This window comes from Felis catus, chromosome A3 (assembly GCF_018350175.1).
Source record: "Felis catus isolate Fca126 chromosome A3, F.catus_Fca126_mat1.0, whole genome shotgun sequence".
Lineage (NCBI taxonomy): Eukaryota > Metazoa > Chordata > Mammalia > Carnivora > Felidae > Felis > Felis catus.
In genome coordinates, this window is record NC_058370.1 from 131,916,685 (window position 1) to 131,940,590 (window position 23,906).

The 23,906-nt window shown below is 46.3% G+C and overlaps 1 protein-coding gene across 1 annotated transcript; it reads left to right on the forward strand.

Moving 5' to 3' along the window:
* The first annotated feature begins 653 nt into the window (after window positions 1–653).
* E2F6 (E2F transcription factor 6) lies at window positions 654–22,108 on the forward strand. Its single transcript, XM_023252103.2, has 7 exons — window positions 654–1,066; window positions 9,581–9,635; window positions 13,411–13,627; window positions 15,353–15,508; window positions 17,106–17,220; window positions 20,137–20,284; window positions 20,888–22,108. Exons 1-7 carry the CDS (start codon window positions 959–961, stop codon window positions 20,935–20,937), a joined length of 849 nt encoding a protein of 282 aa, XP_023107871.1. The 5' UTR covers window positions 654–958; the 3' UTR covers window positions 20,938–22,108.
* Window positions 22,109–23,906: the final 1,798 nt, after the last annotated feature.

Here is a 23,906-nt window from a genome sequence, read left to right on the forward strand (position 1 = left end):
GAGAAGCCGGTATTCGAAAACACGTTTTCTGACTCCAGCTTTACACTTTAAATGTTTTAAATGTTCTGTTTATCTGGTTCCTCCATCGGAAGACGAGATTGAGTCTGTGCCAAACTCCGATGGATATCTCCTGTGCCCACCACGATGTCTGACACGACAGATAATCATTTATTTATTCATCAGATGAAAGAAAGGAAACAATAAAAAAGAAAAGAGAGAGGAAAGAAAGAAAGAAAGAAAGATAAAGAAAGAAAAGAAAAGAAAAGAAAAGAAAAGAAAAGAAAAGAAAAGAAAAGAAAAGAAAAGAAAAGAAAAGAAAAGAAAAGAAAAGAAAAGACGCTCGTAAGTAGACAATTGCACCACGGTCTGGTTACCATTTACTAAGCATCAACACGGGGCAAGTGCCCGGGGTGTGCAGAGGAAGCTCAAGATTAAATGAACATCCGTGCGCTCAGAAGTTTCAACAATGTGTCCACAACTGCGTTTCCCCCGCCCCCAAACACACACACCCGCGGCCTCTCTTCTCTGGCCCCGTTCCCTTCTTCTGAAATTCCCGCTCCGCCTCTTCCTCCCCCTTGCCATCCTCTCCGTGGATTTCGCGTCCGGGCTTTCCCGAGCTCCGGCCGCGGGAGAGGGTTAGGGCCTGGGAGCGCTCCGGCAGCGGCAGGCATGCGCACTGGGGGCGGCGCACTGCGCATGCGGGAAGATGGCGGGCCTGGAGTCCTGAGAACCGTGGGTCGCCCTGCTCTCCTCCGGCCTGCTCCGTAGCTCCCCAGGTCGTGGGGCAGTGGCGCGTTCGTTCGCGGGCCGGCCTCGGCAGCGGCGCCTCCGAGCAAGCTGCAGGCCCGGTTCGTGCTCGGCCTCCGGGAACCGGCGCGTTGGGGGCGGCGCCCGGCCGGAGCGGGAGAAGGCGGGAGAGCTCGCGGGGTGCGAGGCGAGGGGCGGCCGGCTGGGCAGCATGAGTCAGCAGCGGCCGGCGCGGAAACTGCCCAGCCTGCTGGTGGACCCGGCGGAGGAGACGGTGCGCCGCCGGTGCCGCGACCCCATCAACGTGGAGGGCCTGCTGGTAAGCCCCCGGGGGGTGGCTCGTGCCCGGAGCGCCCGGGGCCCTGGCGCGGCGCGGGGTGGGGCGGGGGCGGGTCCCAGGCCCGGCCGCCTGCTCTCGTTTCGCGGGGAAGCCGGACCCACGGTCGTCTGGGTCGTCGTGAGTTCCCTCTGGGCCGGGTTCCTGGCTGCTCGTCGGTCTCCCCGCCTCTCCCGCAGGCTGGTCGGTCATTCACGTGAACTCTCTCGCCTTCCCATTCAACACTTGCTCCCAAACGTGTTGTCAGTCTTCCTGGCTGTTACCTCGGGGCTGCGCAGCGCTGTTGGAGAATATTGCCCAGCATCGCGTTGTAAAGCCCCGTTTTTCTACCAACACTGGATCCTTGCTATATTTCTGCAACGTATTTGGGTTTTTTTTCTTCATTCTCCTCTCCCATTCTCTTAACTGCGGCCTTTTAAAACCTTGTGCACGCTACGTTTCCCACCCCGCAGCTGCCCATTCAGCAAATTAAGGAAGCTTGTGCTCCCTCCCTGCGTAAGGTTAATTTCCTCTATTCTTGCTCTAGGCTACAAGCAGTATATTCTCCTTGGTTCTCAGAGGCGCTGATGAATTCATCATTTTCTGTTTCTCCCCGTGTTTTCAACTTATCTGCTTGTTTCTTCCCGTAATGACTAAATGTTGGCTGAAGTTAATATTAAGCCCCATCCCCGTGGTGACTCAGTCCTCAAAAATAGTTTGTGAGCACAGTCTCGTTTAATTCTTCACAGCAGTCCCGAGACATTACTATTCTTGTTCTCCGTTTGTCAAAATAGACTTGGAGATGTTAAGCGACTTGCCAGCGACTAGATCGTGCCTGGGAAAGCCTGGATTTAACCTCACGATGTCCGACCCGTGATGATGAATTCTTGACTACGTACTTAAACTGCGTCCTAAATATTTCCCCATCTCAAAAGAGACTTCCTTTCATTCTAGTTGCCCTTTCGCCTACTGTATCTTCCCTCCAAACTTTTCCAAAAAACTGGATTCCCTGTGTCCACTGCTCACTGTTATTACCACTGGGGAGGGGGTGCTCTGCCCTGAGCACAGCTCTAAGACTGTTCTAACCAAGGTTGCCAACAACCTTGTCAGTTCCAGCAGATGTCTGACTCCTTATCTCTGTAGTTTTGACACAACCGACCGATGTCTTGCTTTTGTTGGAAACTCGCTTTGAGTCGCTTCTTTGATGCAGCCTGCTCGTGGTGCTCCAGATGTAGTCATCTGGTCTCTCCTGTGCTCCCCTGCAAACTCCTCTTCTCCACATTCCTTACATGCCCGTGTTATTTGGGGTTTTCTTCTACCCTCCCTATGCATTCTTCGTGTGGGGCGTCATTCACCCCTCCTAGGATTTCTGGTCCATTCTTTATTGTTACCATCTCTATTGGTGGGTCTTCCCCTTTGAGAATTTGATACAAGCCCTGCACTCTCACCATCGAAAAACCACTTAATTTCGTATTTAATACCAGAAGAATACCCACATCCCTTGAAGTCTTAGATATTCTTATCTACTTTGGTAGTTTCGGTTGCCACATCATAATGACTCCCAAATCTATAAATTCAGCTCAGTTTTCCAACCGTCTACTCGACATCTCTACTTAGATTTCAAACTCCTATCCAGCGTTGAATTCGTGATCATCTTGGCCTAAGCAGGCAACAACGTTGCTGTGTCTCATCTTCATAAATGGTACCACACCCACCATATTGTCCAAACTAGCATCTTAGTTAGGCATCGTCCTTGCCTTTACCGTTTTCCAAACTGACCCCCTCTCCCCTCCCGATCTAATGAAACTAATCAGCAATAGTTGCGCCTGTAGCCATCTATCTTTAAGATTGTTGCAAGGTTTTCCTGCTTCTGGTCTAGCCCCCCCAGACTTTTCTATATGTTCTCCACATAGTAACCGTCTATAATGGTCTTTAAAGCATGTTTCTGATCATGTTGTTTGGCTTAATCAATCATGGTTCCCTAGTGCTCTCAGAATAGAGTAGAATAAAGTTCCTGGTGTTATCTTCTTTGAACTGCTTGTAGTTACTAGATTTCCAAATTTCCGTATTCTTTTGGATTCCTACATGTACATACTCCCCCTTCCAAAACTTACTTTTTCTTGTTACCTGCCCTGGTTTTCAGGTCTAGATGTAGAGGTCCCTTGTCTGAAGCCTTTCCTGATGTCTCAAGACTAGGTTAGGCACTCCTTTTGTGCTCCTAAAGCACCCTGTGCCTACCCTGTCTTTGCAAAGTATGGCTCTTAGGTCCCTGAGTGCAGTGACTCTGTCCATTTCATACACAGCGGTGTGGTGCCTCTCACAAAAGGATTTGGTAAATAGTTCTTGGATGGATGAAGCAGATACTTAAATGTTTGAATGTGTGTTTATTTTTCTGATTGTACACTGGTGGTGTAAACAACTACCTCATTGTTTTTTAACTGCCTAGTGACTGGAAGTATTTAACAAACTACATAGCTGTACAAAAATTAGTTATTATGTATCTGAGTGATGTTCCCCAGGTAAATGGCTTGAAAACTGTCGGAATTTAGAGAAGGGAGAAGGTAGGGTTGGTTGGAGGTGGAACTTAGTCTGCACATTGAAAAGTAAGGGAAAATCGAATGAGTGAGGTGAATGCAAACCCCTCGTTTAATGGTCTATTTCCCGAGAGCTCTTAAAGGAGTAGAGCTCCCCCAAATAGGCAATCGGTACAAAGAGGCATCTGTATAGAGAAATTCTTAACCAATTTAGAGGCAATGCTTAAGATTTTAGTCCCTAAAATGACCTTTTCTCTTTTCTTTGTCCTTTGCGATCTCAAATTATAATTTCCTGCGTAGTCTTCAGATGTGGGACTTGAAGTACTGGTAAAACAGCCTCGGATGTTCTGACTTGCCTGTCAGGAGCTCCCGTTCCTAGAGAGCTGTGTGCACCCAGATCGGTCGCACTGATCTTTCAAGTTTGGCGGCCTCTGCCTTCTCCATTCACTTCCCAGGCTGGGTGTTCAGTCAACAAATGGGGCACAGAAACTGTGTGAGGATTGAAAGGGAAGGTTCTTGGGATGTGACTACCACTGAGCTGTCCCCAGTCATCCCTCAGGGAGATTACCCGAGAATTGAGCTCTCAGAGAGACTTCCTTAGAGGAACGGAGACGTGGTTCAGCCCACGGTGGGGCAGAACCGGAAGCCGCGGTCTGTGCTGCGGCCTGGGCAGCTTCGTCCCGCAGGGATGGGAGGACTGCCACCATAAAGACGCTGGAAAGGTCCAGAGTAAGTGCCCTGCACAGGAACCACTTTGCAAAGGCTCCCGCTGGCCTAATCTGGGACACTCTGAGCCTTACAAGAACAGGTTTTCTGCTCACAGAATAAAAGAAGAATCCAGTTCCTGAAGCCCAACTCAGTCCTGCTTCTCCGGGTCTCCAGGCCAGGGAAACTAAAAAGACCATCATCCGACCCTCCTCCCTCCACACCCAGCCCACACTGCTGGGACAGACCGGGTAGCTGCCGCAGACCTTCCTGTTCCCAGGGGAGGAGACGGGAGTCACAGGGGAAGGTAACTGGTCCAGAGCAATTCTGAAAGTCAGCTTGGGAAACGTTAGGAATTCCTTGGTTAGGTCCCAGGGCCTGGGAGCATTTCTCTCTGCTCCCAGCTCGACTCTCTGGGCTGTTGGCTCCACTGTGTGTGTCTTCCTTTCTTCCTCATGAAAGGAAATGCCTATTTGTAACAGAGTGACTTTCTCGGCCTGCTTCCTGGCAGTAGAATTTGGGGTGTTGAGTCACCTCTTTTCGATTTAAACACCCTGTGTCCCTTTTAGTCCAAGCTGACGGTGTTTTCGCTGGTACGGTTCTCTCAGACACGGTGTGGACCTTCTGTGAATCCTGTTGTGGCTCACTCAGCGGAAACAAGTCCCACCTTTCTTCAGGATAAACCCTCCTCTAGCTCGGGCTCCTGCTCGAATGGCTGATGGACGGTGCCCCAGACCTTCCGAGAGGCCCCGGCTTCCATCTGGAGGATCTGTGGGGCTCATCCTTCGTCTCCGTCAAGGCCTTTTATGTGACTGTGCAGTGCTGTGAGGCTCCCGCTTTGATCTACTGGGTGTCTTACCCCCACGCTGTGCAGTCACCCTCTCACCTTCTTCTTTAGATTATGCCTTTGGTTTGGTCTTTCTCAGAAGTCATTTCTTACTCTGAGCTTCTGGAGAAGCTGAGAATTTTTAAAGGCTTTAAGTCCTGGCTCCTTTTCGTTTAACAGTCCTTTTCTCGATTTCTCGATTTCTCTCTCTCATTCTGTGCGCCGCGGGGAGAGACAGGTGCCAGATTTGCCTACGTTGTAGGGAAATCTCAGATCACCCGCATCCGTTAGCATCTGCTTCCCGCGGAAGTGCGGTGGACGGTGAGCGTCCCGTCTTCGCGTAACAACCAAGGTCTCCCTTCCGGCGTCTGACGGCGCAGCCCTCGCCTCCTTTGGAACCTTCACCGCGGCGCCCAGGGTTCTGCCGACAGTTTCTTTCAAAACTGTTCAGTTTGAACAGACTTGGGTGACTGTACGGTGGCCGTGTAAGAGAATATCCTTGAGATGCACGTGGGTTGTCTGAGGGTCTGCACTTTGGTCCCAGTTGATTCAAGGAAAAAAATCGTGTGTCCACAGAGGAAAAAGCGGTAAAGCAAATGCAGTAAAACGTGAACACCTGGGGGATTTGGATGAAGGGTATGCTGCAATTCTTCTGCATCTTTTACGAAGGCTGAGATTATTTCAGCAGAAAAAGAAAACGGGTGTCCCTGAGAGGAGCTTGGACAGTCCCCTGTTGAGAGGGGCTCAGTTCCTGACCTTGAGGGGGAGTCCCCTCCACTCCAGCCCTGTTTCCGTTCCCGGGTCCGCACTTGGGTCCGCACAAGAAAGTAGAGTGTCGCCGGTCTCCGTCCGGGGCCGAGGCGCACTGCTCTGCACCGAGGGACTCCAGTAACGTGGGGTCAAGTGCAGGGGTGGCATTTCGGTTCCTTTTTTTTTTTTTTTTTTTTTTTTTTTAAATAGCTCACTAACTTTTCTGTGAAGAAACGTTCATGCTGATTTTATTTTTATTTATTTTTTTTAATTTTTTTTTTCAACGTTTATTTTTTTTGGGACAGAGAGAGACAGAGCATGAACGGGGGAAGGGCAGAGAGAGAGGGAGACACAGAATCGGAAACAGGCTCCAGGCTCTGAGCCATCAGCCCAGAGCCTGACGCGGGGCTCGAACTCATGGACCGCAAGATCGTGACCTGGCTGAAGTCGGACGCTTAACCGACTGCGCCACCCAGGCGCCCCATCATGCTGATTTTAAAGCCACTTCAAAAGGAGTCCTGTCAAGTCCCTTCTACTCCCAGAAAAGCTCCTGGCCTCCTTACTGAAAACCGTTGACCAAAGTTGGAGTAGCTGCTGGGGTAGCCAGGTGATACATGTTGTATTAGGAAACAGCAAAGGGCACCCCAGCATCTCTCAGGGATCTGTATTAATGGGGTGCACAAGAGCGCGTCTTCACCCTGTGTCCCCGTGTCTTGCATACTCACCGTCTCAGGGCTCTGAGTTACTTACAAGTTGAAGTCCTCTGTGACGAGGTACCCTTTCAACTTCAGATGTTAGCAAATGTTTGCCAAGTGCTCAAATGTGCCAGGCACTGTTCCGCTTCAAAACGCAGAAGGGTAATAGTGTCTTAGGCTCGCCGAGGATTTCACAGTTTACGAGATTTCCTTTAATCTTCACAGCAGCTTGGAAAGTGGACAATAAAATTCCATCAACACACTGCGTTTCAGATAAAGACTGGCATCTCTCCGTGTCTATGAAGTCACGTGACTGGTAGTCCTGAAGCCAGTCTTAAGCCAAGAACTATTTTGAACGTAAACGAGATGAATGTGTCGTCACTGTGGACGCTTTGGAAATCTCCGAAATTGTACACCTGTAGGGTTTATACATCTAGGATGTCTGCCCCCAAGGGGCTGTGAGACTGTTGTGATTCCTCCAAGGTAAAGAGATCGTGTTTTCATAGTCAAAGGAAGAAACAATGGCTGCTGTCGGAGTCTGCTCTCCTGCAGGTCTCAGCGTAGACCAGGTGGTGCGGCTGCACGTGTGGTGAGGAAAGCTGTCCTTGCTCCTGCTGCTGTGCCCGATTGAGGCATCATCCCTGTGCCAGCCTGGGAACGGCAGCCGTCTCGATAAGAGGACGAGAGAGAAGGGAGCAGAAAAGAGGCCCTTCTGAAATATGTGGCAAGCAGATACCGAGAGAGCCAATTAGGATGCCGTCAAGTACTCGTATGTAGGCCTTGGCCTTGCTACTCTCAATTAGGAACAGCAGTCCATTTGTAGCACGGCACCCACGAGCGCAGTGGCGTTAACCCTTTCTGTGTTTCCTGTGTACTCTCTTAGGAATGTAGAAGAGTTTAGGGTATTTGTTTGTATGTTGCAAAGCAATGTGATAAAGACGGGTTATTGGTCGTTTAAGAATCTTGCTACGATAAACGCTGTCTCGTACACTTTTAGCAGAAGGGTTAGATGTAAAAATAGCAATGACTGTGGGTCACATTCATCTGTGTCCTTTAATAGGACTGCCCGTCAGCGTTTCGGCGGTGGGCACCGTGTTTGCAGATCACTGCTGTTGTTTGGCGGGGCTCGTCAGGCCCAGGCCCTCCCCCGAGACAGGCCTTCCCAACTCTGGTTTTGCACAGCCCAGCAGGTCTGCGTTTTCCCTTAAATCCTAACAGCTGAGTTCATCTTCTAGCAGAATCCTCTGTCAGTATCGTTAGTCCATACGAGATTCCCTTGCTGGTAGATGCCATAATCTTGTCCTAAATGGCAGGGAGATCGTCGTGGCAAAGATTGGTCCTTAACGCTGAGGCAGACAAAGAGCTTCTAAGCCATCCACCTTGCCTTTAGGCTTCCTCAGCCCCCAGTCTTTTTGCTGTGTTGCCACCGTACTTCCATCCCTACACCGTCAGCTGGGGTATGTCACGTTCTCATTCAGAAATCTGCCGGGCGTCCTCACTGCCGTGACTCCTTAGCGCACACTCCTTACTTAGCGTGACTTCCGTGTCTGTGTCGAGGGTGGTTCCTCATGCCCTTCCGACTTCCGTGTCAAGTCAGTCTTGCACCAGCCACACGGGTGGGTGTGCAAAAGGTGCCATGCGATTTGTATTTTCGTACTCTGGGTGCATTTCATTTCTTGCACTAGGAATCCTATCTTTTCCCTCCTTCGTGAAGCTCCCACAGGTTCAGGCAGAATCTGGCTTGTCCTTCAAGGCCCAGCTGGGGATCCCCTTCCTTGTGAATGCTTCTCTGATATCCCTCTCCGGGTGCATCCACAGTATTCCTGTTGATTCTTCTCTTATCCCAGTTTTGCTACAGCCAGTTTGGGGGCGAGTTTTCTCACTAAGACAAGAGCCGAACCTGATCACGGCCTGTCTGGAGGCTCCTCTCGTCATTGTAGTTTGTTGTAAGCATGAGGCTAATACAGGTTTTTGTTTACATGGCTTTATCTAAATGTTTTATTTCTTTTTTGCAAAAACAGTTTCTAAGCGCGTGGCAAATGTTTTACTAGCAGTTTACGTAAACTTTCATAGCTTCTAAATACCTGATAAGATGGTAGTCATTGGTGGCAGAACTAGTACTCATTTCCTGGTTGTTTGAAGAATTTAAAAGAAGCGGTTTTTTTAATTAGTCTAACACCAAGGTTTCTAGTTAGGTAGCATACGTTATTTTCCATTATTAGAAACGCTGCTGGGGGCGCCTGGGTGACTCATTTGGTTGAGCGTTCAACTCTTAATTTTGGCTCGGGTCAATGTCCCAGGGCCGTGGGATTGAGCCCCCAAGTCGGGCTCCAAGCTAGGCATGGAGCCTGCTTGGGATTCTGTCTCTCTCCCTCTCTCTCTGCCCCTCCCATGCGTGCGTGCTCACTCGCTCTCAAAATAAATAAACAAAAAAAAAATAAGTAAATAAAATAAATAATGTTTAATTAAAGAAATAAATGCTGCTGTTTTTACATTAATTATAGTGGAAATGCATGGCCACCTGTGAAAGCTTGTGAGCAAATTTGTTAGAGCCACTTACACTTAGATAGCAAGGGGTGAGCATTTCCTGGTTTAGACCTACCTATTCTGCACCTCTGCTGAGCTTTCCAGCATCAGAGACAGTGTCCTAGTCATCTTCGTATTCCTTTTTATTCTCAGTATCTGATACAGATGATAGAGTAATGCCTATTCAGTAATAATTTCTCATTCGTATTTCTCCTCCACCCGTTCTGTAACTACTTAACGTCCATACTTACGGAAGCCCGTGCAGCGTTAGAAACTTAACTCCATAAACCCTGCCAGTCATGAATACAGTTAGTGTGGTGACGGCTTAGAAGAAAGAGTGCTTTTCTCGCATCCAAGTTATCACCCCAGGGAGAATAAAAACCTCTATATTTTCCAGTAAATGCTGTTCATTTGCATTTTTTTCATTTGCATCATTGTTTTTAAATTACTAATTTACATTTCTGTGTTTTCCTTTTTCCAGCCATCAAAAATAAGGATTAACTTAGAAGATAATGTACAGTATGTGTCCATGAGAAGTAAGTTGATTCCTAAATAGGTTTTAGGTTTTGTAGTTTGAACTTCATATGGTTTAAATGATTTATTTTAAACGTACATAAGTTGATTCAAAACTGAAAATGTATTATTTGTACATTGATTTTCAGCAAACACTTGTGAGGTTGTGGGCTGAGTAGTGTAAACAAATGTCAGTTTATTCTTTGCTGCTTAGGGAAATGCATTTTAAAAATGGAATGGTCCGGGGTGCCTGGGTGGCTCAGTGGGTTGAGCGTCCCAACTCTTGATTTCAGCTCAGGTCATGATCTCACAGTTCATAAGATCGAACCCAGCATCGGGCTCTGTGCTGACAGTGGGGATCCTGCTTGGGATTCTCTGTCTCCTGTCTCTCTCTGCGCCTCCCCTGCATACATATGCTCTGAATGAACGAATGGTCTGTGTTTAAGGGTGCTTTCTCGAAGTTCTGTGAGAGCGATTACATGTTGCTGTCAGCAGAATTGAAGGCCATTGACCACGGTCAGGAGAACCAGTCTTTTGCCCTCCAGGTTCCTGGGACTCCCTTTGCTGTCTCCCACCTCTGCCACAGACCAGGGCGCGGAGTCAGTTAAAGGAGGCGAAGTGCCCATTGCTCTAGTTCCCTATCCTTCTGGAAATTATAACCGTAGAACGCCCCACCCCTGATTTTCTCTTAATTTTGGTCCTAACCGCGATGGATGGACAGTGCATAGATCCCAGATAAATCTTAATATCAGCCCTAATTTCTCCTCGGCCCCTGCCACAATCTCACCTGTAGTTGGTCCGTTTTACCTGTGAAGCGTGTCCTCCGTCCGGCCCACAGCACCACCTCACGGTAACGTCTAACACACGTCGAGCTTGTACGGTACGAGCTGTGTTAAGCTCTTTGCATGGATTATCACCACAACCCTTTAAAATGTAAGCGTGGATTGTTTTTCATTTTGTATAGTTGAGTAAACTGAGGCCCAGAGAGGTCAAGGGCTTGCTCGGTCGGGATTCAATTCCCCACCTCTCTGACTTCACCTCTAGTTGGAAGCACGGGGCTAGACCCCTACTTCTAGCGTAGACTCTCCGTCTCTCCCTGCCTGGTGTGGTGGGATAGCCTCCTGAGTAGGTTGTCTGCCCATAGGCTCTTCCACGCTGCTGCCGGTGTGATTTTCCTAACACAGAAATGGGATCGGGACCTCCCTCGACCCGGAATTCTTCCACTATGTTCTGTTACATACAGAGAAAACTCCGACTCCTCGTGTATTTCATTTTACTTATTTGTGTCAAATTTATAAGCCACCTCAGATCCTTAAGAGGAGCGAGGCCGTGGAGAGCAGCCAGGTGGAAAGACGGGGCCCTTGCACGTTGTCTCTTGCCCCACGGGCGGCCTGGGCCTCCAGCTGCCGCCCTCACCCATCGCTGAAGCTCCGCCTGCTGGGGGTTCCCTACATACACCTGTCCTCAGACACAGCTCTGTCTTTCGACGTGCTGTTTCCTCTGTCTCATTAAGCCCCTTGCCCTCTGTCAAGAGGGAAGACACCCTCCTCTTCACGTTCGTGTCCTCTGCCCACACACCCCCTTCGTGAGGACCTCCTTCCTTCCCGTGCCGGTTAGGTTTCGTCTCGTCTTCTCAGGCAGCTTGGACACCTCTCTTAGCACGGACCTCAGGGCGTTGGGATCGAGTTCCTTAATAGACTAAGGAACATCTTCAGTTTGAAGACCTTTTTAAGTCATGTTTATGTTCTTTCAGCAACTATCATATTCTAGGTTTTCAGTTAACATCTGTTCTTTCTAAAGTGACTAACATGGTGGCAGTGTACTTATCCTGAGCTTGTAAGACCATGTTTTGTTAGTAATGAGGGTGATTAGATTTATGCTTTCTGAAGTTAGAGTTTCTCGAGCACCTGGGTGGCTCAGTTAGCCAAGCATCCGACTCTTGATTTAGGCTCAGGTCACAATCTCACAGTCGTGGGATCGAGCCCCATGTTGGGCTTTGCACCGAGCACGGAGCCTCCTTGGGATTCTCTCTCTCCCTCTCTCCGCCTCTCCCCGACTCTCCCCAACTCGTGCTTGTTCGCTGCCTCTCAGAACAAATAAATCAACATTTAAAAAAACCCTAATAAAGTTAGAATTTCTCTTTTGTAGTCTTCAACGGGTTTTGGTAGAATTCTGACTTCTAATTTAAATGAAATTTTCATTCCTCCCTAATCCCATTTAATCTGGAGTGTAGGAGTAGTCTCCACAGAGAAGACATGTGCATTATAAAATACATACTTCTGTTCTTGGAGTAACCACCAACAGCCTTTAAAGTGAATGTGACATTGTAGAGATTCTGAACACGGGAATTTCCGATTGAAGATAGCATGAATATTTCTTCTGAAGTGTACTGGTCACTGTATGCTGTGAAAGTAGCAGAAAGGAGAGATCATATTCTCCACCCCAAAAGGGCAGCTCCGTGATTCCTGAAACTATTTACTCTGCACACCAAACTATTAAGAACTTGTTTTTTAGTATCAAATTAGGGAAAGATGAAAGGAACGTAATACTCAGTTCTGAGGCCCTCATTCACTGTGTGAAATCGGTAGGCTAGCAGGTGTAACAGCACATGTTCACACGCCTTAAAGTACCCTTTTACCCATCAGTTCCAAACCGCAGAACTTACCGGAAGGAGACAAAGATGCAGACAGAAATTTAGCTGCAGGGAGATTTATTGAAGTATTGGGCCAAACAGCAAAGTTGGAGACAGTTGGAATTTCCAGTATCGGAGTAAGTGTAGCAAATACTCCATGAAGTGAACTGTCACGCAGCCCTTCAGAGTAACGTTGAAATACATTTGTTGACAAGCGACGATGTTCACGATGTTGAGTTAAAACAACATGCTAGAGGATAGTCTGTTCTTTTGTTTTTAAAAGTCACGTATACATATTGACAGATAGGTGTATGTCTGTGTGTGGAGGGGGCCGGGCATGTATGAAAAACCAGAATCACAGTAGGTGAGGGATGGAGGGAATTAAAGACATTTTCCCCCCTTTATTTGCTTATTTGTTAACATAGGCTAGTGAATATTTAAAAATGGAATAATAATCAGTTTGAAGACTTTTGCTTTTCCTCAAGGTATGTCTTAATTGTTCTAATGGAAGACCAGTTTGAGCTCTTACAGAAACTTCCATCAGGGTTCCGCTGTGACACGTACAGGAACATTTTAAGTATTAAAGAGAAAAAGCCAAGCCTCTGCCTTTGCTTCTATAAAGAACGTCTTGGGGCGCCTGGGTGGCTCAGTCGGTTAAGCATCCATCTCTTAATCTCGGCTCGGCTCGTGATCTCACAGTTTGAGTTCGAGCCCCGTGTTGGGCTCTGCGCTCACAGTGCAGAGCCTGCTTGGGATTTTCTCTCTCTCTCCCCTCCGCCATACCGCTCCCCTGCTCGTGCCCTCTCTCTCTCTCAAAATAAACTGAAAAAAATTCTAATCCTGTTCCTGAGAGTGGTGTAGGTACAAATGCAAACTCTCCGCTTTATGTTTGAGAAGGGGCCGCAGACCCCTGCAGATTCCCGTGTCCAGAGGACCTGGCTCCATATTTCAGATACTCTGTTAAGTCTAAAGCCTCTGCTTACTTGGCATAGGCTGATACATTTTGATCTGGTGTGAGAAATCTAGTTCATAAAAATCAGCTATGATGTGTTCAGTGTGTAGAATTTCGATGGGTGTCTATGCTTAGGAGATAAATTATTTTTTTTAATGAGCTGAGAAAGAAATGCTATAGAGAATTTTACAAATTTGTTTGTTTTGTTTCCCAGAAGCTCTAAAAGTGAAGAGACCTCGTTTTGATGTATCTCTGGTTTATTTAACTCGAAAATTTATGGATCTTGTCAGATCGGCTCCTGGGGGGATTCTCGACTTAAACAAGGTCGCCACGAAACTGGGGGTGCGGAAACGAAGAGTATATGACATCACCAATGTCTTGGATGGAATCGATCTGGTTGAAAAAAAGTCTAAGAACCATATTCGATGGATGTGAGTTGGTTTTGAACTTTTCGTGTTTTTTTTTTTTTTTTCCTTCTCTTTACGTGACAATACCCAGGTTTGAAACAAGCTAGTATTTGTAGTGTTTTGACAGGACAAAACAAAGTAAGATATGGCTTCTTGCTAGAAAAAGATTCTATAAAAATTTTGTTCATTTGTTGTCGCACAAGGTACATAAGTATTTTTTTTCCTATTTAGGACTGAATAAAAGCCATAGATCTAGGATATCGTTCTGGTGTTATGGAAAAGTTAAATGGAATAATAATCGGTTTTAAGACTTGCTTTTCAAGATCATAAGAAGATCTTAAACATCTGATTGTTTAGGAAATTTTTTTCCAATTGGTTATTGCTATCAGGAAGCAAGTCGCTAAGGTCGTCGTAAGACAATGTAATGTAATAAACGCTTAGAGGCTTCCTGCTCCAAGAGTTGTAATTCATTTGTTCTGGGGGAAGGTGGGAATCTCATCTTCCTTCTTAATTACCCCAGGTGGTTATGAGTCTGATAGACTACGGATCCACACTGTCCTGAATGTAAAAATAAAAATCAGTGGACCATCTCTAAAAGGCAATTGCTAAAGACTTTATTTTTGATGAGGAAGACCCCATGGAGAAAAAGCCTATGGCATAGACGTAGATACACCCATGGATGTGTGTGTGCGTACGTGCACGAGAAGAAAGCTGTTAATACACATGTGGATGTGGATACGTGTGTGCATGAGAAGAAAGCTGTTAATACTTCTGACAGGCAAATATTTTGGAAGAGTAAGAAACAGTTCCAGCTTCGAAGTACATGTAAATACATTTCATTTCGGGCAATGACAGATGTCCCAACAAAGATCATGAAATGGTTTTAAATAATGAACTTTGCTGATAGAGGAAAGGGGTTCATAAAGGAAGTTATTTTTTTCAGCAATACAGAAATGCAGATTGAATTCTAATCTGAATGTGTTTGCTAAATAACATTAATAACACCTTAGGGGTTAATATCAGATTGCATTCCGAATCGTAATTGCAATCAGATTTGAAAAGTAGCAAGCAAAAGGTAAAGTAGTAACAGCCTTTTTCCTCATTATTTTTCATGAAGAAGAAAAACAATGAGTATCAGTTGCTCGGGTCAGATCATAACCACTGCGATAAGGTAGACAGTAATAACTAAAGAAAATACATCTTTTAAGAATAATGCATACAATCTTATATTCAGCTCGAACCAGATAGTAGATGCGCATTAGGGAGAATCCTCAATTTTATCAGAGGAGCTGTCATTTTAGTCAGAACCCCTTGTTTGTCATCAGGGGACTAAAAGATTACAACTTCTCAAAAGTCCTGCTGTAAGTGCTAGAGCTGGGACCTAAGCTGGGTCTCGTTGACTCTTGGGCGGTGCTCGGTGTGCTTCGTCCGCTTTGCCCACCACTCAGTCTCCGTAGAGTTCTGACGGTCCCTTGGGTCTCCTCAGATCGCTGTGTAAGAGACTAGAACGGGGACAGAAAGCAGTGTCGCTCTACAAAGAATAATGGTTGTCTGGAATACAGGGAGGTCAGGAGTGAAGTGAAGTACCTAGTTTTGTCTGTCGCTTTGGGAAATGCCTGATGTCAACATCGGGAGAAGTTCCAATAACCTAACTTGCGTCTTCACCTCCTGGAGGTGACTCACAGGGAGTTTTTTGTTTGTTTTTGTCTTGTCATTACTATTATTTTTTTAAATGCCTTTCTCTTAAAGAGGGTCTGACCTTAGCAATTTTGGGGCGGTGCCTCAACAGAAGAAGCTGCAGGAGGAGCTTTCTGACTTATCAGCAATGGAAGATGCTTTGGACGAGCTGATTAAGGACTGTGCCCAGCAGTTGTTCGAGTTAACAGATGACAAAGAAAACGAAAGATATCCTTTAACTCTGTCCTTTAAAAAAAAAAAAAAAAAAATTCCCCTTCCAAGGCAGAGGTTACTTTAAATAGTAGGGTCAGCCTGGGAATTTAATTCATATACTCAGGATACAAAATTAGACCTTTAGAAATTTTGAAGTAACCAAAGAGTTAGGAGTATAGCCTCAAACACACACAGATAATTGCCTTTTCCTCTTCCGTGTGGCATTTGTTCAGGTCACATGCTACATTCAGACCGTGTACCAAGGTTCATGTTTGCATATCAAATTAAAATAGTGACACATTCTTGCTTCGTTTTTTTAGTCAGAATGCTGTAAAGGTAGCAAACTATCTTTTGTGAAATTGGCTTTTGTGAAATTCAGGTTTTCCCTAATTTGTTAACTGAGGTTTCTTTTTCTTTTTTTTTAATTAATATGTATTCATTTTTGAGAGACAGACTGCAAGTGGGGGTGGGACAGAGAGAGCGAGACACAGAATCCAAAAGAGGCTCCAGGCTCTGAGCTGTCAGCACAGAGCCCGACGCGGGGCTCGAACTCACAGACTGTGAGATCATGACCTGAGCTGAAGTCGGACGAGTTCGGTCTGACTGAGCCATCCAGGCACCCCACTGAGGTTTATTTCTGAAACGATGACATTGCCAATGAAATGGCAGTGGATGAAATGGCAGCTGCCATTCTGGTCCACAGAGCCCGGTGTAGCTACACGGGACCAGCGGGGCAGACCTGTCTTTGGCGGCGATCTTCTCCTGGGTCTCCTGGGCCCACCTACTGCTCTGTTTTCACTGCACCTTTGCGAGGCTCCACTGGTTCCCAGCTGCTTCCTGCTTTGAGTTTACTCACACTCTGCATCAGTTAAAACCTATTTTCACAGTACAGTTATCACAAGGGAAATAAATGCTGTTCCTCTACCTAATCAGAAAGTCTGTGAAGTAAGCAAAAAAAAAAAGAAAGAAAGAAAATGTTGGGGAAATGCAGTAAGTCACTTAATTGGTAACATTTCAGCAACCCAGTAAAACAAGAAGAAAAAAATTCACATAGTGAGATGGAAAATAATTTGGGATGTGGGAAATCCCATGAGTACATGGTAGTCCTAGAACACATATTCTCCAGGTTGATGCCACTTTTTTTTTTTTTTTTTCTTTTTTACAGATTTTTTTCCACCTTGCATTTTTGGAGAGTCTCATCAAAATTGAGTATTTTTTCCCCAAACATTCTCATAGTTAGATCTAGCATCGAATAGGGAATTGGGGGCAGGGAGCAGTTAAATACCTTCACCTGAGGTTTTTGTGTGCGTGTGTTACGTGTATGTGGACAGTTTGTCCGGAAATTGTCACCATAGTCACGACGGTAGGCTTTAAAGGAATTCTTTGAGCTATACATATTGTAAAACATTTTGTAAAGTCTAAAGAATTGTTTATGAAGTAGTAAGAGTTATATATGAAATGATTTTCTACTAATTGCTTTCCTTAATTGTGAGTTTGTATCCCATAAAAACTACAGAGATTCTAACATGACACTTATATTCGTGTATTATCAGAGATCACTTATCTCCTCCGTAAGTAGCATTCTGCTTAGAGACCCTTGACTAACGTTTACACTAGCGTACGTGACGTATCAAGATATTCACAGCATCCAAGCCTTCCACGAACAGATTGTTATCGCAGTGAAAGCTCCGGCAGAAACCAGATTGGATGTCCCCGCTCCCAGAGAAGTAGGTATCCCTGCGTGTTTAAGAAGACCTTGTAAAGAATGGGGGCAGGTCAACTGTTCAGGCTGCTGTGTTGCAGTCGTAATATCTTCACAAGCATTATGTGTGTGGTAGTTGCACATCTGACATTGCTTGAGGCGCTTTGCACGTTTTAGCTTGTTTTGCATAACGCAACAAAGGAAGCGGTCGTGATCACGATCCTCTGACGGGAGGAATCCGAAGCACAGAAAGATTAACTTTCTCCTGGTCGCACAGTAAGCGACAGGCCGGAATTCAAACCCAGATGGTTTGTCTCCAGAGTATGTGCTTGACCATTGTTCTGTCCGTGAACTCTTCCTATACTATAACGCGCTGCAGTGCCTCCACTGTGCCACAGTATGCTATAACCTATTGTAATGCCTGCTAGAGGAGTCTCCAAGAATTGGCCCCGTTGCTGGAGTTCCAGGTTGGGTGTCGGTCAAGGCTCTAGAAGTTCGCTCTAACCAAGCTCATGAAAGACTAAAGAAAGAATAAACAGGAACGCTAAGTGGTACATTTAATTTTTTTTAAAATTGTTTTTCACTGTTTATTTTTGAGAGAGAAAGAGCATGAGCAGGGGAGGGGCAGAGAGAGCGGGAGACACAGACTCCGAAGCAGGTTCCAGGCTCTGAGCTGTCAGCACGGAGCCCGACATGGGGCTCAAACTCAGGAACCGTTGAGATCATGACCTGAGCCAAAGTTGGACATTTGACTGAGCCCCCCAGGCGCCCCCTAAGTGGTACATTTAATATGAAATGTAAAATTGCTGTATAAATGGAAAGATGCTTATCAGCCACCAGCTGCTTAGCACACTCTTTCCCTTGCAGGAAAGTTTATATTGAAAGATAATTGTCATCAGAAGGTTGCTTGGTAAGGATGGAATCAGGACCAAGGAATGTGGCCATTCTTGGGACAGATCGTCAAGTTCTGACAGCCTGTAGACCCATCGGTGCTCGTAGTGACCGCTCTGCGTTGCTATAGGGGCTTCCCTCCCTCACAGTGAAGAATGTTCTTACCACTCATCTGTCCTTTCATCCCCACCAGACCACTGTCCAAGTGAGCACCATGTTGTTACTTGACAGTGTGTTATAAGTCAGGGGACAGCCTTTAATCTAGTCACACTCAAATTGTGACTTCTTGGTGACGCTTCCTCATTATTTTATTTAGATTTGGATATAATCCAAGTTCCTAAGCAACATTTGTGTTTAATAGGAGTCGTTTGAGAGATGTTCAAACTTTTTTTAAATAACCACTAATCTTTCAACACATCCTTACCCGGGGACATGATAGTCCATCCGGCAGTGACTGACAGGGTTTTGGTTTTTTTCCCCCTGCACTACGAGCTGCCTCAGGCCGTAATTGCCAGATTTTGCTGGGTTTTTTGGTCCCGCCCAAGACTGAGAGTCCAGTTTGAAGGCTGAGGAACGTGGGCCCTCTGGGCAGCCCTGCTCCGCGGTCGGGCAAGAGCGGGAGCAGTGGACAGGAGCACACTGCGTGCAGGGGAGCCCGCCGCCCGCAGAGATCCAGGGCGAGATCTGGGGAGCTGGTGCCAGGGTGGTTGGGCTTCAGGTCAGATCTGGCTCGCTGGCTTTGAGGCATAGTCTTGTTGGGACACAGCCACCTGCCCGTTTGTTTAGATATATTGTCTCTGGCCGCTTTCAGTCTGTGATGGCAGAGTTGTGTAGTTGTGACCCAGGGATCGTATGGCCCACAAGCCCCTTCACGGAAAACGTTTGTCAGCTCTGATTTGGTGGAGTAGGAAGTCCTCGGCTGGCTGCCAGTTCCGAGCAACGTCACAGTTTCTTTTGTTTAGAGAGATTTTTTGAGTTGCGTAAGATAATACCGTTCAAACCAGACCTGGCCTGGCGATCTAGAGCCTGAGCATACGTGTACTTTCTCTGGCCTACACGTCTGGTACCAAGAAGCCCCTCTGAGAGACCGCATCTCGCCGAGCCCTATTAGGAGATGACAGTGAGGTTTGTGGGGCAGGAGGGGGCCCCGGTGTCTGTGCCAAGCCCGGGCCTCCCCGCGTGAAAGGAGAAGAGAACAGACTCTGTCACAGTTGGACCCTCTTCCAGTCAGAACAGCAAAGGAATCCTGTATAACTGGAACCGTTCCTTCAGATTTTGGCATAAATTGGTGCATTTCGGGGTCCTGGCACACAAAGATGATGGTTTAGCATAACTGTCAGTAGAAGCCCGTATTTCCTGATACCTTACAGAAAAAATAACTAATCCTGAGTAAATTGAAAAATCCAAAGCCAAAAGATGTGAATAATCGTAATTAATAGTCCTTTATACGCAGTACTTTTTAAATCTTTTTTAAGTCACTAAGGTACGTTTTGTCAGGATCTCCTCTTTTTCACGTGGACGAAAGAGCGGCTCTTTCAGTTAACTCGGCACCTCTCAGGGGTCAAAAAATCTGAACACACCCTTCTTATTTGAGACTACAGGGTATTTTAGATTTCTCTGTTATCCAGACACTGATCGTGGACCCTCAGGGACCGACTCCTAGAAGGGGTCAACTCCTTGAGTAGAGAAAAATGGGCTCTTGAGTGCTGAAGTAGTCACATCATGACTCCCATCGAGTCGTCGCTTCAGCCCCGTGAGCTGGCCGGTGGCTTATTGGCCAACACTGAAGTGACTAAAGCCACGTACGTGGTTTTGTCAAATATACAATAGAAAGGAAACCACCCGCGTTTAAATTTTCAGCAGTATCCCTTGAATTGGCCACGTCCGTGGTTTTTTCAAATATACTATAGAAAGAAAACCACCCGCATTTAAATTTTCAGCAAGATCCCTTGAATGGAAACTTTTGCAGTTCTAGTGAGTGAAAAAATACAATCAGTGAACAGACATCCTGACGTGTCTTCTTTAGGGTGTTTTATTTATATTTTACCAGGACTCTATCACAGTACACATAAGAAGCACCAAAGGACCCATCGATGTTTATTTATGTGAGGTGGAACACGATCATTCGGGTAATAAAGTGTCTGAAGGAGCGGGCACCTCTTCATCTAAAAACAAACATCCAGAACACCCCGATAAAGGTAAGTATACCAAGTGTGTGATGGGGAAAATTGAAGATTCTGATGGCTTTTTACAAAACCATACAAAACAAATTTGTATATTTGTATATACAAATATATATATATATGTATGTAAAAAATCATTAGAATCTTAAATTCGTGTACATACATATGATTTTTAGTATATTGTTACAAATGCATCTTACGGCCTTACGGATATTTTTACCCTTTCTAGCCACGAAAACACGTAGTTAAAGAATTACAAGGTAATTTAGACTACTAGACGACAAGGTAGTTTAGCCTGTTTCTAACAAAAATAGAGTTAGATGCTGTGCAATTTTGATCTCGAAAACTTAGAATCTAGTCAGTCCCGTGGTGGTGCCTCCCAGCGCGGCCTCTGGGTAGAGAAGCCGTCTCCGTTCTGACAGGTGCTGGCAGGTGCACGTGCGACCTCGCTTGACTCTGGGGAGACTTACAACAGGAGCCTGTGCCATTGACAGATGGTGTGGCTGTTAGCCAGGGCTCTTCAGGGTTCTTTTAAGCACTTGAAGTGCGGGTTCGCTTACCTGTCCGCCTTTCAAACCCTCGCTCAGGAGAATTTCTTCCGTGTTTGTTACTTTTCAGAAGAAAAGCCTCCACAACAAAGTGAAGAATTACTCGAAGTGAGCAACTGACAGCATTTGCAGATGCGTGAATGGAGTTTTGGGGAGCATCCCGTGTGGATGAATCATGCATCAGATTTGATTCTCAGAGCAATAAATCATCCACGAAGTTCTCTGCTTCTCCGAGACAGCATCAAGGCCAGTGGTGGCTTTGAGGGGTTCACTACTTAGGTCTACTGGTTTCTGCATTTGCAAACAACTCTTTTTATAATTATTCACTGCTTTTTGTCAGTGAAATAGACACCCTGCCTACTGAAATAATACTCTTCCGTCACGGAGAGTATGCCTGAGAAAGGCGGTCGGGCCTGAAGCAGACCGTGCTTTGTGGACTCTGCCCTTCCCTTCAAGGATCATGTGTCATTATCACGCAGGAAATTGCCTTACGCGGGTTCATGTCTGCAATTAGCTCTTGGATGAGTATACACAGGCGTCTAACCGTGATGTCTCTGTATATATCTGTATAATGTTTAGATGACTTATGTAATATGTCTAAGTAAAACTTTCCACCCTTGTACAGCCAAAATAATGTATATATGGAAAGTAACAGACAAATTCTCTAATTTCTGTGGTATCGATAACTTATTAGAATCCTCAGAATGGGGGTTAGAGGAAAGTTTTTTCCAAACTTCTACATGTAGAAGTATCATAAATACGCTAGACATTTGAACATCATGGATTTAATTAAAGTGTTCCCATATGGTTCCCAGTGCTGAAATTGAAATCTGATACTTCTTGATTTCAAGCTTCCTCCAGGGTTAGTGTGTGTGAGCCGGTTAATGCGGGCCCTGAGGCTTTAGGGGCAAGTATAGAAATACTATCAGGTAATGGCTTAATTCTTTGCAAGACATGAATTTAATCATGATGAAAATTGGAAACTATTTTAACCTTTTTGCAAGCAGATTTTGTAACGTTTCTGTATGCAGCCTCGCTTTTCAATCAAAGGGGTTTACTTTTGATGAGTTGGTTGTACCCTGCCCTCTCTCCAGCTCTAGTCCCACATTTCCAAGAACCTAGCTATTTCTACCTCATTGGGTAAATCATTTACCACTCTGTGCCTCAGTTTACTCAGTAGTTTACCATTAGACTGTGAGCTCCTTGAGGGACTTTGTCTTAATCATTGTTATACCCAGCGCCTTGCACCATGCCTGGCACATAAAAAGTGCTCAATAAATGTTTGAACAAATCACCGAGTGAGTGAGTGAGTTGTAAAATTCGTCTGGAAACACTCGTCTGTCATACAGGATTCTTGTTGGCATCATGCAGAGTCCTGTTTTAAACTTCTCTCGCTTTCAGAGAGATTTGAAGCAAGTTGAAATTAAAACCGTGTAAAAAAAAAAAAAAAAGGTAATTCAAGAGGAGTCACAAATCAAAATACTGAAAAGTAATGCCGAGGGCTGGGATCGAGTTACCTCCGAGCTCTGCGGTGCGATTCGGCAGACGTCAGGTCGTGTGCGAAGATGATACCGTGCGACTGGACGAGCCCATCTAACGAGGGGGTGAGCCGGAGCAGAGGAGCGACCCGCGGACACCTCTTCTTAAGAGGAGATGCAGAATAAAAAGCCTCTCCTGAGCAGGAACGATGGGCCGGGGAGAAGGTGGTGGCCCGGGAAGCCTTGCCGAAAGTCCGCCGTTCGTAACCAGCGGTTCGTTCCTCACGTGTGAAATGTGACAACGCTTGTGCTTTACAAACTGCTCTGAGATCACGTAAGCAAAAGTCCTTTGTCCGCCGGAGGCGTGTTCTATAAACGAATCTCTCTTTGTCACTTTGTCTTCGGGTGTTTGGTCCCTAATCTTTACAACCGCCAAAGCGGGCATCCTCAGGACTGGTCCCGCGGCCCTGCCACCCGCTCCCGGGCTCAGCGTCGCCGCCCGCCTGTCTGTGAGGAGACCGCCACTTACTTTCGTGTCGCTCCCCCAGCTCCGGGCTAAAGAACCCCTGAGTGTTCCCCTACTTCCTTCGGGCTGAAGTCCACACTCCGGATGTAGAAGTCCTCCCAGCCGGCCCCAGCCTACTGTCCAAAGCTTGTTACTTGTTGGACAAGCCCCCAGCCCGGACCAAATCGATCTGGCTGCTGTGCCTTTGCTCTCACCCTTTCGCCCGGGATTGTCCTCTTATCTTTCCAGAATTAGGTCTTCATTCTGGACCTGGCTTAAACCCCTCCTTCCGCTTCCTGCCCGCGCGCCTCCAGTCACTACAGAGCATTTGGTAGCCACCCTCTTCGGTGGCTGTTAGGTTTTCCCAGCGCATGTTATGTGCTCTCAGAGTGGAGGGCCCACACCTGATGTGTTCGTAGTTCTCGTATTTAGGTACGTTTCCGTATGTTTTGGCTGGTTGGTAAGAAAAGTGACCGATTTTGTTCAACCTGACTCCCAGGAATTTAAAAACAAACTCTGATTTTGCAAAAACACTGACCAACAAACTGAATTTTCGCTGGAAGAAAAAAAAATTACCACTCCGTACTAATTTTGCATTTGCGTTTTGTGAACTCCCGGCACATCTGCCTGATGGTCCCTCACCTCGGCAGAGGAAGACCTTTGTGGCGTGAGCACGCCCTTTTCAAGAGGGAGGCTTTAAACTTGAGTCAGTAAGGACCCCTTTTGTCCCTCCCTTTGGGCCGGGCTTTGGCACCAGGGACGCATATCACAGCTGGTGTCGAGTTGGACGCTGAAGGTCACACGAGTGAATGGTTGCGCCTCTAGAGGCTTGAGGGCCTTAAGACAAAAACATTTCTCTTGGGAATATGAGTGAGAAGTCATGGCTCAAAATCTAAGAAATCTGGAGCGCCTGGGTGGCTCAGTCGGTTAAGCATCTGACTTTGGCTCAGGGCATGATCTCATGGCTGTGAGCTCAGGCCCCGTGTCAGGCGAGCACGAGAGCCCCGCTTCAGGTGAACCCTGGTTCTCTCTCCCTCTCTTTCTCTCTCTCTCTCTCTCTCTGCCCCACGCTCACTCCCTCTCTTTCTCAAAAAAAAAAATCTCAG